General features: G+C 46.9%; 1 protein-coding gene across 1 annotated transcript in view; it reads left to right on the forward strand.

The window, feature by feature from the left end:
* Positions 1-856: 856 nt before the first annotated feature.
* The window catches only part of MYOCD (myocardin), a 45,361-nt gene continuing 21,548 nt past the window's right edge, over positions 857-24,669 (forward strand). The window contains exons 1-5 of the mRNA XM_059998528.1: positions 857-912; positions 2,577-2,652; positions 5,076-5,237; positions 18,202-18,374; positions 21,343-21,468. Coding sequence (XP_059854511.1) covers positions 2,637-2,652; positions 5,076-5,237; positions 18,202-18,374; positions 21,343-21,468 — 477 coding nt within the window. The 5' untranslated portion in view covers positions 857-912; positions 2,577-2,636. The remainder of the gene's footprint in view (positions 913-2,576; positions 2,653-5,075; positions 5,238-18,201; positions 18,375-21,342; positions 21,469-24,669) is intronic.

A 24,669-nucleotide genomic window follows, 5' to 3' on the forward strand; every position in this document is an offset into this window, starting at 1 on the left:
CAAAGTCAAAAGCTCAGTGCATCGTCCTGAGGAGTTGCTGGGAGCTGGGAAGGGGAGCAGTGGGTCTTGGAAAGAAGGGAGGCTGGCGTTCGGTCCAGGTTGTCTCCGGCTGCTGTGAGCTGTGAGAGACCAGTGCCCTGTCGACTGGTTGTTAGTGTTTTGAGCATCACACCCTGAAAGAAGTTAGGTTGTCAGAAGACCTAGGCTCCTAGCCCTACCTGTGTGACCCTGGGCGAGGCAGTCCCGTTCCGTGGGCCTCCGTTTCCCCATTCCGCTCAGGCTTGGAGCTGTATTTCACCATCTCCAAGGTCCCTTCCAGCCCTCAGAGTCTGATTCTGTGCTTCTCACTCACTGCCCTTTGGTTGCATGTTCCTACCCCACCAGCCAACTCCCTGACCCAAAGGACAAGTCCCCTCCTGCAACGTGGGACAAGGTTCCTCCACAGACTGCAGTCTCCACCCAGACTTGCGCACTCAAGGGCAGAGCGAAGTCAAACAGGGTGGTAGTCACCCCAGTCTCCCCTAAAGCTAGAGCATTGCCTGGTCTCCTCCCCCAGGCCTGTCCCTCCTCAGTATCTTGGAATGCCCTGTCTCTGCCACTTCTCTTCCTGTCGCGTATTCTGTCTCTGCTGCTCCTCTTGTTTGAGGCTGACGTCCGCCTTCCTCTGGATTCTCCGGCTGCAGGGAAGCTGGTGACCTCCAGGCCTTTCCTCTTCCATTGCTTGTGGCCTGATGAAGGCCATCACATGTCCATCACATCTCCACTGTGCACCGCTCGGCAAGCACACCGGCAAGCACCGCGACGCCGCTCCCAGCCCCAAGCCCTCTCTGCTCACGTCTGTGTCTTTCTGTTTCAGCCCTGAAAAGCCCACCTGAATTCCATGAGCAAAGAAAACGTTTGGATAGTGGCAAGGTAACTGTTTGCAAACTTCCCACCTTCCTGAACTCAGGCCCCAGCCTCTGGATCTCTGAATGCTAAGCTTGGGGGAAAGCGGGTAGAATTTCTCCTGCAAACTCAACCGATTTGCTGGTCCTCTCCCCGCACACCATGTGGAATCTTCCTCCTAGAAACTGAAAACTGTGGAAATGGGATCAATAGTATTGGCTTTGAAGCTACTGTTTATTAGCTTTAAGAAAATGTCCCCCATCTTTCTGATGTTGGGGGGTATCCCTGCAAGGATGCGGCGGGGGTCAGAGAGACATGAAACAGGGAGGTAAGGTGTGTCGGCAAGCTGCCCCCTCTTTCGTGACAGGCTTTTCTCAGCAACAATCAGATTATTTTAAATCCAATTCAGTGGTAGGGTAGGGGCTGCAGATACAGAGCTTATTCGTGGCTATTTAAAGGCAAAGGGAATTCTATTTATTTCTCTTTCTCTTAGCATTTGGGGCGGGGGGGAATCGGTGTATATTCTGTACCTCCAGAGCAAATCTCTGCCACTTGAATTTATCAATACAGTAAGTGCTATTGAGCAAGCATCAGCAGTGTATGTAGAAGGAAAGGCCATTAGGTATCTTTCTCCTGGGACGTCTTAGCCTGGCAACTAGTGAGGGGAGGGGCTGGAAGAAGGAGCAGAGCCCTGGGACTCTTCAGAGTCACTCGTGAGAGGCTGGGGTTCCTTACTGCCTGGAGAATAATTGTCTTTCATCAGAACTGGAGTGATCCCCAGACTCCTCTCGGGGGTCCATTAAGAGATTCAGGACAGTGGGATAAAAACCCAGAACTAGAAATCAGAGCCCTGAGGTCCAGTTGTGGCCCTGTCACAGCCAGCGCCGTCCCTACAGACAACTCCATCATCAAGAAAGCCACGAGACTCAGTAAATAACTCATCTCTAAGTGTCCTCCCAGCTTACAGTGGGTCTCGGTCTGCAGGACTTACATTTTCACGTCTTGAGAGAGAGATCAAGGGCAAAACAGGAGGGGGGCACATGTTGTCATGTTATACTGGATGGATTGAGGTTACATTTCATCTCTGACTCTAGTTAATTTCTGACTCTTTTAAGAGGCAATGGAGGGCTTCCCTGGTGGCGCAGTGGTTGGGAGTCCGCCTGCCGATGCAGGGGACACGGGTTCGTGCCCCGGTCCGGGAAGACCCCACATGCCGCGGAGCGGCTGGGCCCGTGAGCCATGGCCGCTGAGCCTGCGCGTCCGGAGCCTGTGCTCCGCAACGGGAGAGGCCACAACAGTGAGAGGCCCGCGTACCGGAAAAAAAAAAAAAAAAGAGGCAATGGAATAGGATTGGCTCTCATGCAAAAGCAGTGTAGTATCATCACAGTTTTATTAATATTTTATAATTAGGTACCTGCCTGGCCTTTAAGTGTGGAGCGCTGAGGTGGACCCAAGCTTTTGACCTCTGTGTCTTATTTTTCTATCCTAAAATTATTAGAGGTCTTTGTGAGCCCTCCTTCATCAAGACATAGGAGAACAGAGATATTTGCATGTTGCATTTGTCAAACAAACAACAAACAAAAAGAGACATTTTCCCTTTGAGAGAAAAGGGGTTTCTTTTAAAGTTAAAACTAGGTGACTCAAGTGTATGAGGCTGATAGCAGAATTAATTCTGTGTGTGTGTCTGACAGGCTGAAGACACCCTGAAGCACAAGGTCAGAAACAGGTCCGACCGTGCAGACGTGGTGAAAATGCACATACTCCAAGGTAAGGTTGCCCAGAGTCATAAACTGGGGCCCATCAGCGGGAATGGAGCGTGGGCCGTTTTCCAGGGTCCTTTGTCTCTGCACAATTGCTAACTCCCCTTAGAAAGGGTCCCCTGCCATTCCAAAGTGGTGGTTTTGAGCTCTCAGCTAGTCATTTGAGGCCATGTAGACGGTCAAATTGGGAAGCCATGTAGTGGCCAAGAAGTACCAGACCTGGCATTCATTCTGGGCTGTGCCCCCTCCCAGTTTTCTCTGAGCACATAGAGAGTGTCCAACATATATCAGCTTCCTTTAAAATGTCCATCCTTCATACCAGTAATAAATGTCTAGTATTGTATCAAAAAATAATCAGACATACAAAGATTTATGTACAGTGGCGTTTATCATGTCATTACTTTAAATAACGACACAGTGAAATCAGTGGAACGTCAGAAAATAGTAGAGAGACTGAATAAATTATGCACCATCCGTGTGATTAAATAACTTGCAGCTACCACAAATGAGGCTTTAGAAGAATCGTGTTTTAATGAGAAAAGGCTCCTTAGTGAGGAGACCAGAAAACAAAACTATATTTACAGTCAAAATCGGGGAGGCAAAAATATATACATAAATTGTATTTACAGTCAGATTCTATGATGAAGAAATACAGACTTACCAATAATACTGTATAAGTAATTAAGAAAGATGCCCAGTTATTAAAAACAGTTGACCCTGAGTGGGGAGTTTCCTAATGCTTTCACTTCTTTTGCATAATGTTTTAGCGTTTTCCATACTTACGACAATACGTATGTATAATATTATAATCAAGAAAGCATCATCTGTTGTATCAGGCCAGTCTTGAATTAAAATATCAGGCTATGAACCACAGAAACCCCAAGTTTAGTCTCTGTTGGTTCCCATGAAACCCACCCTTCCCCCCCACAGAAACTGGAAATTGGCTCCCTGGTGCACAAAGGATCTACTAGATTATAAATGACCCTTGCCCTCCAAGGGTTCATGGTCTGATTTTGGAAATAGCAATATAAGATTAGGGACCAATGCTTGTAACTGCTGGGGGTAGTCGAAGCAGAAGGAAGCTATAAGAACAGGAGTCAGGAAGACTTTGTTAGGGCGGGGAAACAAAGTAAGCAAAGGTACAAAGGTGACCTCAGGAAGATGGGGGGCGGGGGGCAGAAGGCGAAGGGCCAGGCTCGCTGGAGCGGTAGTTTGGACATCAACCATCTCAGGTCACGTAGGGGGTGGATTCAGTTTCTGGCGAGCCTGCGAAACTGGACTGAGAGACGGATGGAGAGGACCATCTTGGAGGGGATGCAAGAAAGGAGCGTTTTCTGAGGATGAATCCTGTATGGCTGTGCAGGATAGGTCAGAAAGATCCCTGAGGCAGGGGGTGTAGCAGAAGCCCTTGCACTGGCCTGACGGGTAGTTGGGAGAGGATTTGGGCTTAGAAACTTCCATTTTGGGGTTTGGAATATGGATGTTTTCTCCATCCCACATCGAGTGCTTTGCAGATGTAGCTTCTAAGCAAGGCTGACCTGTTGCAACCATGAGACATCCCTAGCCCTCCCCTGTGTGGAGAGTTCTAGAGCAGCGGCCAGACACTAAGCCTGGGTTAGTAGATGGATATTAATAGAACAATAGGACCAGGACGTCCGTAAAGGTCTCAACTTCCAGATGTGCAGAGTTGAGCGGAAAGCTACAAACTCCCGTGGAACCCTAACTTCCAGTCCTGCGTTATAGCCACCGCCGGCTCACAAGATTCTCTTCCACGTTCTTGCACAGAAATAAGTCTGGGCCTCACCCAAAGAGGAATAGAGCGGTGATTCAGGGCTTGTCAGTGACCTTTCCCACTCTCCCAAAGATGAGAGACTGCCTGTTGGATAAATTCAATTTTTTAAAATCCCTGTTTAATTAAATATTCCCCCCCCAAAAATTGTTTTTCTTTTACAGCTGGACCTGGACATTTGAATCAGTTAGTAACACAACCTCAACAAGTCTAAAACTCTTGAGAAGTCACGCTACTACAATTAATTATAATAATAGATAATATTTACTGCCAGCTCAGCCTGGGCCGGGCAATATGTAGACAAGGCTTTGCATGCAAATGCTATAGTTTAGTGTCAGCAAGCAATACAGGCCCCGTGGACTACTTACTTACAGAATCGCCAAATTGCACATTTTTTTTCCCCCAAATCCCCACAAAGCAAGTTTCTCTAATTCTTCTGTGCTTCTCTATTTGCCTTTATTTGGAAGTGTCTAGTCTTCGCTGCTAATCCATGTGAAATGAGGATGATTGCATTGTAAAATTATTAGGATGGTGGAGTACAATGTGTCAGAGTGTTTGGGTTATAAAAGCAAAAAAAAAAGAGAAACCCACAAAAATAACATCGAATTCTAGAGCTGACCCTTTTGATTTTAACCCCTTAGGCTCCACTGCAGAGAGATCCGTTCCAACTGCTCAGATGAAGCTGAAAAGAGCCCGACTTGCAGATGACCTCAATGAAAAAATCGCTCTCCGGCCGGGGCCCCTGGAGCTGGTAGAGAAGAACATACTCCCTGTGGATTCTGCTGTGAAAGAGGCCATAAAGGGTAGGTAGCACAAATGAGTGGCACGCTTCCCTCCGTGCTGAGGTCTGAGGGCAGCCATGGCTCTGAAACGCTGGGGCCCTGGGGGTGAAGACCTCTCACTAGACAAGAGTCAATCCATGGGTCGCTGTTCCAGAGTGTTCCCCGTAACCAGAGATCCGGGGAGTAAGGAAGAAACTGAAACCCGCTCAGCCTCCAAAGTCAGGTTAACATAGACCAGTCTGGTTCTGCTCAAGCAGGTTGGGGAGCTGACTTGATTTTAAACCTCAAAACATCTTCCCTGCAAGGTTCCATCACTTTGGGGTCCTGGCACTCTCCGCCCTTCCTCTTTTAAAGGGGTGTAGACTGGCAGAGTGGGAAGAGCGCTGGACCTGAATGGGAAGACCTGGACGCCAAGCCCAGTTCGGGTGCTGTGGCTTGGGGCTTCCCCAGGTCCCTTCACTCCTCGAAGATGAACACCCAACCAGCCCAACTCATCGGCTCTTGGGAGTGAGCTTCAGTTCTTTAAGCACGTGAAAACTCTTTGACAACACACATGTGTGCTACACGGTTGCAGTACAGATACTGAAAGAGGAGACACAAACGTTAATTCTCTCATCAGCTGCGTAAAATCATTTTGTAGACCTTTGGAACAGTTGAAGCCACGTGGATCCAAACGGCCGGAGGGTCCTGAATTCCTTCACAGAGGTGTTGAGGTGGAATCTGGGAAAACCATGGTAGAAGGAAGCAAGGGGATCCTGGCATTCCCACGGGCAAATTACACTCTTCCAATGAAGCCTACAAAAGCTCTAAGAATTACTGATATATAACAAGCCATGCACATTTACATGTTTTGACAATATTATGCATAAAGATGTTTTATGAAATGCTAAGTTCATTGTTAAACTTATCCACATTCTAAAATCGTGCACCCAACCAGTCAGAGGCCAGCCACATGAATTTTGTATTTGGAACCCGTAAATATGGAAGAATCAACTCTAGGGGAGACAGTATCCTCATCACTGCCCATTAAATATCTCACCGTGGTTTTCTCTCTTCTTTACTCTCTCTGTCCACACTAAATATCTTGTGCCTTTGAACTTGGACTAGCCCAGTCAACAGTGCACCATCCCCGTCTTTACCTTGATGAGATCTAGGACAGAAAAGATCTCTATCGCGTATCTCTTATCATTTATTGAAACATTATATTTATTCCATGCATGCAAATTTATCTTTGATTTTTATACGATAGGCAAAATATCTCATTTTAAATCGCCTTCTTTGGTTTATAGAGAGATGATGTTTTTCCATGGGCTCTTGTGTCATTGGCAATTCGTGGCTATTCCTTTTTTCTACTGGGCATTTTCTTCCCTCACTATAAAAGCTATTTATATATATTGAAAAAAAAAAAAAAGCTGATCCTCCATCTGTCACAGGTATTACACATCCTTTTACCAGCATGTCCTTTGCCTTTTATTGTTGGCTTTGTTTGATGTTTGTTTGTTCGTTTCTGTCCTTTGCCTTTTGATTTTGTGTGTAGTGTATTTCACCTGTAGCAGTTTTAAATTTCTGTATCGTGCAATCTCTTAATCTTTTACTTTGTAGTTTCTGAATTTGTTATTGCTTATCAAAAACACTTCCTACCTCAAGAATAGAGTTATTCACCTATACTGTCTTCTAACACGTATATACTTCATTTTTATATTTCAGTCTTTACTGCATATTACATTATTTCAGTGCACGGTTTAAGAGACAGGTCTAAGTTTCCTTTTTGCACGATTTTAGTGGTGTATTTTATAATTCGTCTTAATATCTGTCTTCACAAGTTGCTTTACATTGGTCTGATTTTTCTAATGTTTCTTGGCTACTCTCACAAGTATATGGTGGGTGAAATTTAGAATCAGTTTATTATATTCCAACTTCAATCCTATTAGAATTTTGTTTGGGATTGCAGTGAATTTATAGATTAGTTTATGGTGAATTCATAGGTTTAAAATATATTAATTCTTCTGAGGCAGAAAGATAGTATCTCTTTTCACGTCTACACATCTTCTTTTATTTCCCTTGGTAAGGTTTTTTTAAATAAATTCACATCAGTTATTACTTACATATTGGAAACCTCTTAATTTTGCACATTTATTTTGTAACTGGGCATCTTTGAAGATTTTCTTAATTGTTCCGATAGTATCTCATTTTATCTTTAATTGTTTGCGTGGACAATCACATCATCTACAAATAAGGAAGATGCGCCTCCTGTTTGTTTTTTCTTTCTGCCTTGGAGCGCTGGCTGGTTGTTGAAAAGCAACGTCATGGAATTATTAATAAATTACACAATTAACATCATTTTAAAAGTTACATGCAGTATATTCATAACATAAATTCAATATAATTTTATGTATTTTATTTATAAATTAAATATTTTATTTGTAAATGATATATGTTATAATAGTATAATATACAAATCTATATATATTTTATCATATATAAAATATTTATATCACGTAGATATATATCTTACATATAAAATTATATGTGTGAATTATATAAAGCACATATAATTTATATTATTTTGCATTATGCAATATTTCATTATATAATTTAAAAATTATTGCTATATTACATAGTAGACAATTATTATTCTTGGTACATTGCCAGTGCTTCAAAAGCAGTATTATATAATGTTATATATTTGTTATGTTGATGATAACATTTTTTTTTTTTTTTTTGGCTGCGTTGGGTCTTCATTGCTGCACGCAGGCTTTTCTCTGGTTGTGGCGAGCGGGGGCTACTCTTCATTGTGGTGCGCGGGCTTCTCATTGCAGTGGCTTCTCTTGTTGTGGAGCACAGGCTCTAGGCACGCAGACTTCAGTAGTTGTGGCACACGGGCTTAGTTGCTCTGTGGCACGTGGGATCTTCCCAGACCAGGGCTCGAACCCGTGTCCCTTGCATTGGCAGGCAGATTCTTAACCACTGCGCAATGAGGGAAGCCCGGTGATAACATTTGTTGATTCAGTCTTCAGTGGGAATTCCTCTGGTCATTCACCTCTAAATATGACACTAACTTGTGCTGGAGGTAGATGTTCTAAGGAAGTGTTTCTCTATTCTGTTCCACTAAGGATAGCTTGCAAGGTGGATGCTGAGTTGTTTAAATGCTTTCAACACGCATGAAAAGATGATCATATGGGCTTCTTTCTTTGATCTAGCAATGTGGTATTGCTATCTTTCCTAATCGTCCTTGGCATTTCTGGAAATAAATCCTCCTTGGATTTTTTTCCTAGAAGTTGCTAGTATTTTATTTGAGACTTTACATCTCTTTTGTTGTTAGTTGGGATAACAGAGGCTGCTAAACAAACCACAAAATTTCAGCTGCTTAACAACAGACGTTTATTTCTTGTTCATAAACAGTCCAGAGAGGGTTTTCCTCGACAGCAAACCCTTCAGGCACTCAAGCTCCTTTGGTCTTGCTGCTCCACCATCCCCCAGAGCCAGGGTGGCAAACTTTTTCTTAAAGAATAAGCTGAGGTCTCTAAGCTGTCGCAGCTACTCATCTCAGCTGCTGTAGTAGGAAAGGAGCCATAAGCAATATGTAAACAAGTGGTCATGGCTGTGTTCCAATAAAACTTTATTTACAAAAACAGACAGCAGGCTCACAGGCCCTAATTTTGCCAACCTGTGCCCTACAGTCTCATCATCCTCTGGATCTAGCCAGTGAAGAGGAAAGAAAAACTGAAAAGGTCCACCCACACGCTTAAAAAGCCTCAACCTGGAGATGTACACATCGCTTCCACTCACATCCCACTGTGAAAACACGGCTGGCAGGGGTGGTGTTCCATGGCTGAACAGCGATTTCACAGCAATGTCTCTGTACTTCGGAAGGGGGAACATAAAATCTGATGAACAGCTTTTAGTTAAGAGTCTGAACAAGAGTCGTGCTGTGGGTACCAAAAAACGAGCATCTGAGAGGTAACTGACGTTGCATCATTAGATGACCAGTGGAATATGTCAGTGTGAACAAAAGGAAGAGTCAAAGATGACAGTGAGGTTTCCCTCTTGGTCAACTGAGTAAATGACAGCCATGTATCAAGAGTGGAGGAGCAGATCTGGGGAGAGATGATGAATTCCCGTTTCAACTGTTGCAGCTGATAGGTCTGCAGGAACTCCAAGGGCAGGGATTCGATAAGCAGTAGATTCTATCCAACTAGACTTCAGAAGGAAGTATTGGTCTAGAGCTGTAGACTTGGGAGACTTTAGTGTTTGCGGTAATTTAAACTGATGGACTCGATAAGCCTGCCCTTTCATTTATTTAGTTCTTCATTTAATATTTATGGAACATCTTCTACGTGTCTGACACTAGACAAACGTACAAAAATTTCTGCTCTAACAGAGCTTATATTATAGTGCAGGAGACACAGACAACACACAAAACCCATAAATAATTATATATCCCAATAAATGGTGATAGATGCTGTAAAAATAGAAGCTGCGCAGGGTACAGAGAATCAGGAGTGCCCGGTAGACGGGGTGTGAAGGGGGAGCTGGGGGTATGAAGGATGTATAAGAAGCAAAGAGGGCTAGGGGGCTCTCATGTAGGAAGATGTAAGACAGAGGCAGGGATCTGTGAAGAATAGAGAGAAGGCATAGCTAGCGAAAGAGGTGGAGGATATAGGTTGACCTCATCCAAGGAACGTCCATGCCTCAGGCTCTCTAGCGGTAATCTTTCAATGTGCGTGAGTTCCTGTGGGCAAGGCCGTGGCATCCTGTGAAGTGTCAGAGAGGCAGAGGGAGTTGCTCAGCGACCGGTTGTAGAGACGGCGCTCTGAGTAGCCCTTCCGGTGGTGGTGATGATGCCGACCCCTCACCTATCTGTCACTTCTTGGGGTCACATCATCCACCCTCGGTGAAGTGGTGACTCAGGGCTGTGGTTTTCTGTGTATCCTTCTCCTGGCATCTGTGTATTTTTCCTCCTCTGTGCACGTGCCTTTCCAGATGTGTTTACATTTTCCAGCTCCCTCTGCAGCTGTGCGTCTGTGTTTCTGCCAAGCCCTGAGCGAAACACTCATTGTCTCCCTCCCTCCCGGTTTTATTCAAGACCAACTCTTCTCCATCCCAAACATACAATAATCCAGAACCTCTCTCAGTGCAGGGAGGGAAGGATACTGTAAGACAGGGAACCAGCCCCTACTCTGGGATTTTTCTTCTCCTTCCCAGATGTCCCCCCTCTTGCACTCAGCTGAATGACTGTAGCAAATCGTTTCCCCCCAAACTTTCCTCTTCTTTCTGGGGTGCCAGCTAGTCATCTGTCTTCCAGCCTGGAAGTTTATTTTCTGAGTCAGGTAGAATTTTACAGATTCCCTGGGGAGGAAACATAGGCTTGTGTGACCAGAGTGACGCAATGTGGATGAAGAGGGGGCCTTGTGGTTTTACTGACACAGAAGGAGGCTTGGGGCGCCTCGTGGCTACATCTCAGAACATACACCTGTTTTCCCTGTTTCTCCTTCTTAGAAAACCTCTAACAGCTACTCTCTCTCAGGCCAGAACTCCAGATACAACAAGTATAACATTATGTGGGAGTGATGATTTACGAGAACAGAGACTGTACACTGGAGTTGAGCCTGGCTTTGTTCTGCTTACACGTGGGCATTGTCACTTAGCATCCCTCAGTTTTGAGAGCCGTACTCCAAGCCTGTTAATCCTCTCTCTGGTCATCTGGGTGTCTTCTTAACTTGCCAGGAGCATCCCTTAGGTACCAAGGAAGCTGGCTTCTGCTTGGGTAAAAGAGAACCGCAGCTGGCTTTCCCAACTCTTCAAACAGTGGAAGGGTCCCAGCATCCTGCTCTAGTGGACAAGCCCCTCCCCCTGAAGTGTCCTCCTCTTTTCCTTGAACTGAGCCAGGCTTCCCACTTGAATCCCTGAGTCTGCTTTTCAGCTCTTTTTTTTTTTTTAATTGAACCTGTGATTCAGAGTATACAGCACCATTATCCAAGATAAAGCAGTTCTTTTTATCACCATAACCCTTCGACACAGGAAAGCAACGTTTCTGTCCGCCAGGGATGGCCCAGGAGTCATCCATTTACAAGCGTCGTGTACATTTTTCTAGAAGCTCCTACGCTAGTCTTCGCTCACCTGTAAGCCCAAGGCTCAGACTTTATAACTAAACAGAACAAAAATTCTTGTTTACTAAGTATCCAGTCATTCTTCAGAGACTCTGGAAGTCGACCACTCCGATCATGCACCTTTAAGACAAATAGACAATAACCACGGCCTTAAGGCAGATGGTAGCGTCGTTTGCTTTGGCATAACTTTCTCGTGGACAGAATCTGTCATTCCGTAATGAGAAGTTATTTCCAAAGCGCGAATAATCCTTGGGGCAAAGAAACGCACGGAGGCATACGTGATAAATACTTTTCTGAGGAAGGTTCTGGAAAGGGGGTGGGAAAAGAGAAGTAGGAAGCCAGTAGCTTTGAGGGGGGCGGTGACAGGGAGGAAAGTTAGGGTGCCCTGAGACAGTGCTAATGTATCTTTGCCCACCTAAGAATTCGTTCCTGGAGAATTAGCCTCGAAAGCTGTTACGGGACAAGTGCTTATGCAACTGAATTTTTTTTCACAACTCGTGTGTTCCTAGCATCAGGGTCTATCTAGAGACTTAAAGCCAATTTCTGAAGTGCCTGGGATCTGAGGGAAAAGAATGCTTGTTCCTCCAAAATTCCACTTTCATCGATTTCCATCCTAAAGGCATCTGACCCCCTGCAAGGGCAGTAGGTTCGGTCTTTGTTGGACGGCATAATCCATCTCCTCCGGACTGTGGTATCTTCAGAGTACTGAAATCTCTTGAGGCAAGAGCCACTCTTAAACTATAGCTACTGTCACCGGCCCACCTCCTCCCTTAGGAAGTGGATTTGGCTTCAGTCTCTTCCAGGAGGACATGGGGAAGTCTGATCATGAATTAAAATAGCTGTCATGCGAACACCGCTCAGGCTTGCAAACAGATAAGCGAGCGAAGCTTGTTCTCACATTCCCACCCCATGCTTTCCAGCCCCTGGTGTGGGTCCCGGCGGAAAGGTAACCAGGACTCTAGCCATCGCATTTTCATCTTGGAATTTTAAATGTTTATGCAGAGGAGAGTCCAACTGATGCATTCATCCAATCACTTCCGAGAAAGAGGGGGAAAGCGCCGAGTCACCAGGCCGAGATCCCCAAGGGGCTGGTGCCCAGAGACAGCCCCGTGGGCATAGCCTGGGGGTGAGTCAGGGCTTCCAGAAGCAGGTCCTTGTCATCACAGCGCCTGACGTGTCTCCAGGGACAGCAGCCAGCGCCCTACTCTCCCACAGCGGCCAGTGAGCCCCGCGCCCGCCGTGGGGGATTGGAGCAGGGGCCCAGGGTTACAGCACGGAGCCAACAGACTTTGCTTGTTCCTGAAGCAGCCAGATAAGGTGACCTTCGTCCCTCTACACCGAGCCCGCCTTGAACCAGGCAGGAGAGGGGGGAGCGCGCAGCCTTTCCTGTGACACTCCTGCTCTGGGGAAGGTCTGTCTTTGCTTTCCCGGGAGGAACCTCTCAGTGTTTCTGGCTCCGGAATTGGGCTGACCTTTGCAAAGCTGACCACAGGATAAACCGCCTCTTGGGTGGTCTTTGTTTTATTTTTTAAAATTTTTTTTGTGGTACGCGGGCCTCTCACTGCTGTGGCCTCTCCCATTGTGGAGCACAGGCTCCGGAGGCACAGGCTCAGCGGCCATGGCTCACGGACCCAGACGCTCCGCGGCATGTGGGATCCTCCCAGACCAGGGCACGAACCCGTGTCCCCTGCATCGGCAGGCGGACTCTCAACCACTGCGCCACCAGGGAAACCCCCCTTTGTTTTATTTTTGATCGTGGTGAACTTGAGACAAGCAGACACTGCTACCAAAAACAATAATAACAACAGCGGCAGCTAGAAATGACTGGACACGTGTGCGTCAGGGACCATGTGAATAACATATAAAACATGTAAAGCGCAGTGCTTTTACATGCGTTATTTTAATTCTCAAAACCCCGAGAGGTGACTATGATGATGTTGCCCATTTGATGGATGGGGAAATTGAGGCTCTAAGAAGTTGAGTAATTCATCAGCAGTCACTCCACCACCGAAGTGGTAGAACAAGAAACAAACCGATCTGTCTGGCCCACACTGAACACCACGTACCTCAGCTCCAAAGGCAGCCACTGCCATGCTCTCGGGGGCCTCTTGCTGTCACCGTTCTAATCAGCAGGGGCTGAGCCTAGTGTGGGCTCATCTGTCTGCCCTGTCGCTCACCTTCTGGCCTCGCAGTCAGAGATCCAAGCCCTTTGTGGTGCTGGGGGACTGGCAGGGCCCCCCGTGGTCGGCTCTCTGAGTGTGGACAGCCTCTGAGGGGTCCTCAGTGTGTCTGTTGGCTTATTCTGACCTGGTACAACATGCTTTTTAGAAACTAGATGGGAGTCATTTCGGGGGCCTTGGTCTTCACCCTGTGTTTGTTCATTCAGGTGTGAACAACTGCCCTGTACGGGGTTGCATGTATTCATGGCTTCTTCATGTATGGGGTTGCATGTACTCATGGCTTCTTCATGTACGGGGTTGCATGTACTCACGGCTTCTTCGTGTATACAGTTGCATGTACTCACGGCTTCTTCGTGTATACAGTTGCATGTACTCACGGCTTCTTCGTGTATACAGTTGCATGTACTCACGGCTTCTTCGTGTATACAGTTGCACGTACTCATGGCTTCTTCCTTGACTTAAGCAGAGGAACCTCTTTAAATGATGGATGTCACTTGTAAAGTAGACTCCTCGAAGCTGTGTGTCTCCAGGAACTGGATCTTAAAGTAATCCAGTCCGGTGGCTGGGAGAGTTACTTCTTCATCCTTCCCACACCAACTCTGCTCATCACCACCCTGTGACTTCCCTTCTGCGCCCCGCAACTCTTGCCAGGTGCCCTCCCCTTTTCTGTCATCCTGTCCACCGTCATTTCAGGCTCAGCTCCATCCCACCTCGCCTGGGAGTGAGTCTGCCTGGACGACCCACATCTCCATCCCCTTTGTCTGCTAGCCACCAACAGCACTCACCAGGCAGTCTAGTCCTTGACAGGTTCTCCGGTTATGTCCTGTGCAGATAGACGGATAGCATCCTTCTCGTGGTTTCCGTATCTTCACCATACTGTATCTGATTATACTTCTGCTTGTCTCTACTCCTCTCTGAGTGGGAAGGCTGGAAGTGAACAAAATAGTTGAGGAATGTTCCATCCAATTCTGGGGAAAATGGGACTGGTTACCAACTCCTTTATTCCAAACACTCTACTTCTAGGACGTTTCCACATCATTCCAGGCAGGTGCCGAAGTGAAAAGGACACGCTGATTTACGGCCACAACAACAGGGCTTCACAATCCTCCCAGTCCCTTTTCTGAGACAGTGGCAATGAGATCGAAGTGATCGCCTGCCTTCTTTCTTCTCACAGTCAAGATGTCACGTTCAGTCCTTCAGATCTCAAAAACTCGAGTAAAAGATGTTGTGGAGAATGGAGCTGTCCTTAGTACGTGTGTGCCGAAAAAGAAATGGACGTTGGCCGATTTCTACGCTACCCCTCCCCACTGCCACCAACCCAGTGGGTCTTGCGATGTTCCCTAAACAACATATATCTGTTGACCTCCCGGGAGGGATATTGATTTTGCCTCCCCCTCTGCTGGAGGCTCTGAGCATACAAAGGCTGGGCCTGTGTCTTAGCTCGGTCTCTAAAGAACTGGGGGACCTGGATCTTGCGATGTCCTCGTCTGCAAAACAGAGATGAGAGAATGTGGTCCTTCCTCTGACTTCCTGGACCGTTCTAAGGCCTAACACAAGTTGATTGTTTCTGTTACTCCTGCCACTGCTAAGTGAACTGCTGATGCAAACCACTGTTTTTCTCATTTGTTATCTTTCCCCTTGAAACTATTGAAGGGGGATAGTTGGGGGATTAAGAGAGAAATTTTCTCTCTTTCTCCCATCCCCGCCCTTCTTGTAACATTTCCATGCGTGTTAGAATGCTTGGACAACTTTGCAATTTGGTTAATTCCCTCTCATTTGCACGCGTTTGGGACATGATCCTTGATGCGGGTGGAGGTGGCAGGGGGCGGGGGCGTCGTCTTTGTCACACGAAGTGTCAGATCACACAGAGAAGATCCGTACCATTCAGACTGAAGGAGGTGGGGAGGGAGTGTAATGCTACAGCTCTCCCCACGGTGGTCCTGTTGGGCAGGGCAGGCTGGCTGCCCCCAGGGGCTGGTACGGTCACACACCAGGGCTCTCTGAGTTGGTCTTGCCTCACGGTCTACGCCAAGTAAATCCCAATGAAATGCTGTGGCTTCTGAGGTGGGGAGGGCTTAACACCCACTCCCCCCCACCAAATCCCATGCCCACCTGGCCCTGAATAATACATGTCATCTTTTCAACAGGGACAAAGCCTTTAATTCCACAACTAGAAGTGGGACCTGAAATTTCAATGAAAACGTGGTTTCTAAAGTAAAGAAATTAACAGGTTGAGTTTACAATGGAAGGTATTCATGGAGGCTCCTGGAAGGACCTTCCTAGGAAGATCACAGGCACATGATCCCCTGGAGAAAGGGGAAATGGCATATAAATTCCTTCACACTGTGTGAAAATGACAGAGGGAGGCTTCTTTGCAGAGCCCCGGTGGGGGGGGGGGGGGATGTTGCTGTAAGAAAAGAAGGGAAGGGTGTGAGCTAGCTCTGGACCTTAAAATAGAGAGGGAGGGAGGAGGGAGAGACCAGATGGGAGAGAAGAGCGACTCCTGATTGCAAAGAAAAAGTTGACATTTGTCAAATACCCGCTGAAAGCCCTTTCTGTTAGAAAATGAATAGGTTTCTGATGCAAATATAGGAAAATACTGGCATATATTTATTTCAGGTGATTCACATGTTTTATATTATTCTCTGTACTTTTCTATTATGTCAAAAATTTTATAGTTAAAGATAAGGGCCCCTTGGGAAATAAAAGTTGGAAAACAAAAGTTCCCATTCATACAATGAAATATTGTGTAGCTGTTACCAAAACATTGAGGAAGATCTCTGAGTTCACATGTAAAGATCTCCAAGATACACTGTAGGGTGAAAAAAGCAAGTTTCAGTACAGTGTCTTTCACTCAGTCCTGTCTGTTTGAAATGCTTTTTCAATATGTGCGTGTCCTGCTGTATGGATAGAATTAAGTCTAGAAGAGGGACTAAATCATTAACGGAAGTGGGATGGTTACGTACCTTGTTATGTACGTTTCATATGGTATGAATTTTTATAAGTAAACATTACTTCTATAATCACAGAAAAGTAATAATGACTTTTATAAAGAAATCTTGAAACCAAGGAGCAGCAACGCTGGTCCCCGGGCCTTTCCAGGTTAGCAGGCTGCCCAGCGGGCCAGTAACTGGAGTTCCCACCTGCCCTGTCCTGGTCCGGCCTCTCTCCTGATTTGACACTTGCGTGTCTGAGTGAGGGTCCGTGACAGATGCCAGCAGTGGTGGTGATGACAAGCCCCAAACCACATTCATTCCATTACTTCCAGCTCCTTGCTGCCTCTCCAATCTCCACAGTGAGAGCTCCTCTCTCTTATCTGCCCCAAGCCTGAGTCAAAAGTTCTTGTCAGTGTAACTGCAGAATACCGGGCTGGAAACCTTGCTGATAATACATAAATTCCTTTCGAAGACCTGTGCCTGCAAGAGGGTCACAAGAGCTGTGTAGCCTCAGCACATTTTGTACTGTGCATTTGGATAATAAGCCAGAGGAGATTTGGCAATTAAAAAACATAAGGGAGGGACTTCTCTGGAGGCACAGTGGTTAAGAATCCACCTGCCAATGCAGGGGACACAGGTTCGAGCCCTGGTCCGGGAAGATCGCACATGCCGCGGAGAAGCTAAACCCGTGCGCCACAACTACTGAGCCTGCGCTCTGGAGCCCACGAACCACAACTACTGGGCCCACGTGCCGCAACTACTGAAGCCCGCGTGCCTAGAGCCTGTGCTCTGCAACAAAAGAAGCCACTGCAGTGAGAAGCCCGCGCACTGCGACGAAGAGTAGCCTCTGCTCGCTGCAACTAGAGAAAGCCCGCGTGCAGCAGCCAAAAATAAATAAATAAATAAAATCACAGTACTATAAATGATCAAAATGATAAAAAAAGAAAACACATAAGGGACATAAAAGGATGTCACGATAGTCCCATCTGGTCTGGTATCCCCACTCCCCAAGCCAATGTCTGGGTTTCCCTCCCGAGACCACGCAGGCTGCTGGGGAAGAATCTGAGCACGTGTGATTCGCTGGGGATTTCCAAAATAGAGACAAAGATGAGAGGAATAACAACAAAATCCAAATAATAAAAATAAATAAGTAAAGATCGCACTCCAGTTTCTGAAACACGGTTATGGCTTTTATAAACAGATATGCGTTCGTTGAGTGGGGCTTTGGGACATTCTGGTGACAGCTCTTCTGACACTTAGGAGTTTAAACTTAGGAGCTCCCTGTCTTCTCCTTAATAGCAAAGTTCGCGAAACATTTTGCGCCGGTTGCCCCGCTTTATGTTTGAACACGATGCAGATGGCCCTCTGTCATTTCAGTTTCACCTCTCGTCGTAAAGCCCCAGGGAGACAGGGACCTTCTCCTCCTGCACCCGGTGGCCCCTGTTCTTTCCTTCATCTTCCCTGATTTAGCTTCAGAAAGATAGGGGCTCACATACAGAATGTGCAGGAATGGATCAGTCTGAAAATGAAGTTTAATAAAGATGATAGACCTTTGATATGTCACTCATTCGTCCCTGTCAAACGTGTCACTTATATAAACACAAGTTCCCCTGTATGGAGTAAATAGAGGGGAAAGCAAGTCATTTTAAATATATCTCCACTCCTACCTTGAACTGGAAACATCTAAGGAGGTAGGTAACTGCTCCTGAAAGGGAAGCACTGTCACTGACCCAGTTCTTCTTGGCTTTCACTCCCTCAGGTAACCAGGTGAGTTTCTCCAAATCAGCGGATGCATTTGCCTTTGAGGAGGACAGCAGCGATGGGCTTTCTCCGGATCAGACTCGAGGTGAAGACCTCCAGGGCTCAGCAGGATCCCCCCCAGACATGAAAGCTACAGAGACCCCTTCGGCGGGTCCTCGGGGGAAAACCCAGGTAAACAAGCCACATCTCAGCCTGTCACCTCTTCAGTCTTGAAATCAGCGGTGCTGAGGTGGTTTTGCTTAGAGACCCCAGAGATGTCTCTTCATGGCACGTCATCTTGATCCTTCTTCTCACCCTATTCGGTCCAGGGGTCTGTGTGTAAGGGCAAAAGCTTCCAGATAACACCGAAAGAGAATCCCCAGAAATATGCCCTTTTGACTTAGGTTTTCGGTATCTACTCTGTCAAGGAGATCTCTTTTATCTCCACTTTTAGAGACAAGGTAGAAATGAGGCTCTCCAAGATGAGATGACCAACCAACAGTCTCCTGGAGAGAAAGGGCCTCAGCAGGACTGGTTTCAAAGCCCACAGTCTTTCCAGGCACTGGGTTACCACCGTAGGACCCTGGGGAGCGGGAAGCAGAAGGCGCTGATTGGCTACAAAGCTGGAGCCCCGAGCCAGTTCTACCCTTAGCAGGCGTCTACCTGCCGAACCCCTGGAGCAAGGACCGCTTCCAGCCCCAGCCCAGACACAGCATTCCCCTTTTTCTGGACAAATCCGCAGACTGTCGAGATGTGAGAAATGGACAGTGCACATACTGTTAAAAGCACACTTATAAGGAGCAGTATAATGATGGCTGACATCATCTACTGCCATTATTAAGTGCCCACTGTATACCAGGGCCAGTGCTAGGCACCTTGCAAGCGTTTTCTGTTAGATGTTGCGGAGAAGGAAGTGAGGCTGAGTAGCTGTGTGGCCCCAAGAGCATGCAGGGCCCCCCACCAACACCTGGAGCTCCCCCTCTATGAGCCACACCCAGGCTCGCCGGGACTTTTCCTTGGGCTGGCAGGATGGTATTCCCAGAGCCCCCAGAGGAGATGAGTGTGAGGCCCACACAGGAGGGGGAGGGGTCGCACTTGTGAGACAACGAGATGTGAATCTTCCACCACATGCTGGCTCTGGAGAGAACCCTCCGACCTCAGCCCCTACCCTTCAGGAAGCGTTTACTCCTCTTGGCCTCACAGGAATTATTCGATGACTTGAAATCAGAGATTTTATATATATGATGTATATTTCATTAACAGATATTATTTTATATATTTTAATTATATAGAGATATCTCATTTTTATTGTATATGGATATTTTATATCTGTATGTACTTCTGATTTTTTAAATTGAGGTATAATGAACAGATACCGTTATATTAGTTTCAGGTGTACAACATAATTGTTTGATATTGTATATATCGCGAAATACACAATGTATACAGTGTATACAATATCAGGTGTACAAAATAATTGCTTGATATTGTATCTATGGTACATATACACGTGTATTGTGTATTTCACAATATGTACGATAGATACAATATATCATTGTATGTATTGTGAAATGATCACCAGGGTAAGTCTAGTTCACATCCATCTCCACACATGGTTACAAATTTTCTTTCTTGTGATGAGAGTCTTGTAAGATCTACTCCCAGCAACTTTCAGAGAGACAATACAGTATTGCTAACGATGGTCACCATGCTGTACATTACACCCCCAGGACTTACTGTAGAGCTGGATGTTTGTACTTTGTAAACCGTATTAGATAGTGTATTTGAAAACATTTTTACACTGTAAAGCATGCAGGGATCAGGGGCAGTTTCAGGAATTATTTACCACGACGCTGTTTCCTGAAACTGTGCTGTTACCGGTCGTTGTCAGGCCCTTCTTCACTCCATCAGAACAAAGCCAAGGCTGCCCAGGAGGAAATGTGGAACAGGAGGGAGACGGGAGACAGAAAAAGCAGAGCCAAAAGAGCCGTACGTTTATTGTGCAAGAGTTTATAATCAAAGCATTTTTCCTTCCCCTGCATCCCGCAGCTGGTCTCTGCAGCCCAACTTCTTTGATAACATCAAACAGTACATCAGACCATTTGTATCTTATTACTCTGACAGTAAATTCCTCAGCTTCTGATTTAAAGATGCTTTGGGGAGAAGACGCATTCTTTTCTTTTTAACCTTCGGAGCAGGGCAAAAAGGGAACAAACGCTGAACAATGCCAGGCAAAATGCAAAAATCATCTTATGTCAGTTCATCCGGCAGCCTCATGTGACAGATGAGGGCACAGGCTCTGAGAGAAAGGGATGCTGCAGACCTTTGATAGGTGCTGGGGCCCAGGGAAGGGCTGAGCCGCTCGGGGAGATCGTGGAGCAGCCCCTGCCCCTTTTTCAAAGTCATGGCCTAGGATTGTAGGGGAAAGAGAGAGGGCACTTGGTCCATTTCAGAGTCCTCTGCATACGGGAACGTGCCTTTCATAAAGGTTTTCCTGATACTACACACATACACACACACACTTACATAAACACACATGTTCATATACATAGACATACACAGACACAAGTATACACACAGACACACGTGCAAAGGGATACATATATATATGCACACATACATTACACAGGCATACACACAGACACACAGAGAGGCACACATGCACACAAATACAGAGACCCAGATGCGTACACACACATACACATACCTACACACTCTCCCTCCATCTGCTAACCCCCGTTTCATCTAACTTTTTTGTTGTCCTACTTTCCCCCAAAGCTCCTACACCCACTTCTCCCACTTCCTCTCTTTTTCAATCCCACTGTCAATTCCAACAGGTAGACCTAGCCGCAGGTAGGTGGAACCCTCACCCAGGGTGACCAGATGTCCCAGTTTGCCTAGAACAGGCCAGTCCTATACCTGTCTGCTGGAATAATTATTAATCATGCCTGCTTTCTCTCTTAAAAGTGTCCTCAACTGGATGACAAATTATACACACGACTCCTCCCACTGGAGGACAGAATCTGATGTTCCTGAGATGAGATAAGCCAGGATTAACACAGCAGACCTCGGGGTGGGAGCGGGAGGCTCTCCCGCAACATTTCCACGTCACGCAGTCTTTACTCCCGCATCCTAATAATGCTAAACTTTGGATTTTTAGGATCTTATTTCTGGCTCAGAAAATGAAAGGAATGACTCGGCCCCGCAGCCCGGCAACCAGTCAGACCCGGGGAAGCAGGGGCTCGGCCCCCTGGGCAACCCCATCCCTGTACACGCTGCTGTCAAGGTAAGGTGGGCCGGCCTCCACGCCCGTCTGAGCACTCAGCTCACAGGGCCAGCTCGGGGCAGGGAGTGCCGAGTTAGGTCTGTCAACAGGGGGAGCGTCACACGGACCCACGGACGTGTTCGATCCACCGGGAGCATCGCAAGACAAGAGTTGAGACCTGGGCCATCAGTGTATATGGACCAAGATGCTCTTGCCCAGCAGGGGTCTCCCCTGCAGACGAAGACCCCCGCTGGGCAATGTTTGCCCTTCTTTGGGATCACAGCTCAGCCAGCCTATTCCTGACTTAAAAGGCTTCATCAGCTCAGCCTAGAGATAGACACAACTGACTGCAGTGCACACAGGCTTTGTATGTGGCGTAAAACAGGTGTAGGGCAGCTGCATTTTATGCAAGGGAAGCAAACCTGAAGGCCTTGCCTACAGCAGACCCTATATCATTCAAGCCAGTCTCCCTATGGAAATAAAGACAAAGCAGAGGGTTACACTCACAAGAGACACATAACTACAAGCACGATCACATACTTTTGGTTTAAGTTTCTCAGGATTATATCTAATAGTTCACAGAGTACTTTCTCCTCAGTGAACTGCCTGGTAGTCATTTGACTTTCTTCGTTTTATCCCAAATAACTTCTGATTGATCGGGGGGCATGTTCTCTCAGCTCTAAAGCCACCGCTTGATGCTGAGATGATTCTTAAGACACATTTTTTGAAAAGGTTGTAAATTGAGTTAGAATCAATGCTAAAGTAACGGTGCCCACCCGCCGCCCCCTCCACTGCATGTACACAGGAGTGGTTTTCATCTTATAAATGGAGGGCGGGTATTTCCGATTTCCAGGAAAGCTCCCCAGACTGCAGTGGCTTAAACCCAGCCTACAGTCCACTCAGCTCAACAGCGTTGAAAATAAGTGGCATGGATGAATTTTGTTCCCTGCAAGTGGAGGGTGGAGGGGATGATTCAGGGATTTCTAACGTTGTGTGCCAGGAGAAATTGCATCGGTATTTCTACCAAAGTATTTAAATTCTGCCTAATGCAAATGAGCAAAGCCTTCAGCCTCTTGGTACTAAGGGAGTATAATAGTTGCCCTGAGGAAGGACAGTCAGTTTCAACGAGGAGCAGGGTTGATAACCAGCTGGTCCAGCAGGACTCACGTGAAAGCCAACAGCTCTTCTGACTGGTCAGTGCCTGTGGGTTCTCAGCTGATGAATATTCATCATCTCTAAGCTAGGAGGCTACTAGAGGGCTTCTCAAAGAAGGAAGCAACCCAGCTAGGGGAAAACATCTCTGCCCTATCGACTGCGTAAGCTTCACATAAGGCCATTGAGAGCATGCACAAGAATACTCTGAAAACAAGGCCATGGAGAGCATGCACAAGAATGCTCTTTGAAAACTGTAAAATCCTCTATAAGAGAACGGTGCTCACATTGCAGGCTCCAAGTAGTGCATATCAGGTTGAATAAAACATGATTCCTGGGCTTCCCTGGTGGCGCAGTGGTTGAGAGTCCGCCTGCCGATGCAGGGGATACGAGTTCGTGCCCCGGTCCGGGAAGATCCCACATGCCGCAGAGTGGCTGCTCCCGTGAGCCATGGCCGCTGAGCCTGCGCGTCCGGAGCCTGTGCTCCGCAACGGGAGAGGCCACAACAGTGAGAGGCCCACGTACTGCAAAAACAAAAAAAAACCCCATGATTCCTGCCCTCAAGGAGCCTACAATCTAGTCTGATGTCACGGCCACCACTAGTCCATATGGGGCTTTGAGCAAGTAAGAAAAATGTGCCCCAAAGGACTTGAATAGACATTTCTCCAAAGATAAACAAATTGCCCAACAAGCACACGAGAAGGGGGTTCCATGTCATTCGTTGTCAGGGAAATGCAGCTCCAAACCACGACAGAATACCACTTCACACGAACTAGAATGGCTAAAATTTTAAAAATGGAAAATAGTAAGTGTTGATGAGGGTGTGGAGAAATCGGCACCCTCGTGCACTGCTGATGGAGATGTGAAATGGCGCGTCTGCGTGGAATGCAGTTTGGTGGTTCCTCAGTAAATTAAACACGGAATGACCACGTAACCCAGCAAATTCCACTCCTAGATACACACCCAAAAGAATTGAAAACAGGTGTTCCAACAAAAATGTATGCGGCAATATTCATTGCAGCTCTATTCCCAATAGTCAAAAGTTGGAACTAACCTAAATGTCCATCAAGTGAAGAATGGATAAATAGGGCATATCCATTCAATGGAAGATTATTCAGCCAGAAAAGGGAATGAAGCCCTGATTCTTGCTACGGCGTGAATGAACCTTGAAAACATGCTGCGTGAAAGAAGCCAGACACAAAGCACCACAGTGTCTGATTCCATTTTTATGCAGTTTTCGGAATGGGCACATCCGTGGAGACAGTAAGCACGTTCGTGGTTTCCAAGGGAAGCGGGGGATGGGGAGTGACCGCTTAATGGGGATGGAGTGACTTTTCGAGGTGATGAACATGTCCTGTAGCTGGGTAGCAGTGATGGTCGCACCCCATTGTAAATGCGGTAAATGCCACTGAATGGTGACTGGGGATTTCTGTGTTCCTTGTATTTTACCGCAATACAGAAGGAGAGTCCCCTTCCCCAGGTGGCCACAGCCCCCCATCAGGGCCAGTAGCCTCGGGAGCAGACCTGGGGCTGGATGTCCGTCTCCCTCCCCCCTCAGCAGGGTCTGCAGCAGTGTGACCGTTACGGGGCAGCCTCGAGTGTCATGTGAGACATGCAGAGGAGAGACCTCACTGTGGGTTAGGAAAGGCTTCCCAGGTGAGCCAGGGTTTGAGCCAGCCTCGAAGGATGAGCCGACGTCAGACAGTAAGCAGAGGAGGGAGTCCCAGATGGCAGAAAATGACAAGGAGAAGAGTCAGGAGGGGTAAGCCATTGGAGAGGAGTATGTTTAGGCAGCTTGGTGATGGTCTCCTTTGCAGGCTGCAGTTTGGACTTCAGTGTGCCGTGCGGGATGGACAAACTGAGTGCAGGTGGCTTGGGGGGCGTGCTGCGTGCCCGGCGCAGTATGTGTGCGAATTCGAGGCAGAAGGCCTTTAGGAAGTCGTGCCCTCTCTAGCTGCAGGCCCCACCACTCCCTCTTGCCTTACACTAACTTGCTTTATACATTCATGCCCAAGTCTTAAACCACTGGATTTGGGATCCAGGTCTGCTTTAGAAAGATGACTGTGCTCC

This window comes from Delphinus delphis, chromosome 19 (genome assembly GCF_949987515.2).
Source record: "Delphinus delphis chromosome 19, mDelDel1.2, whole genome shotgun sequence".
Taxonomy (NCBI): domain Eukaryota; kingdom Metazoa; phylum Chordata; class Mammalia; order Artiodactyla; family Delphinidae; genus Delphinus; species Delphinus delphis.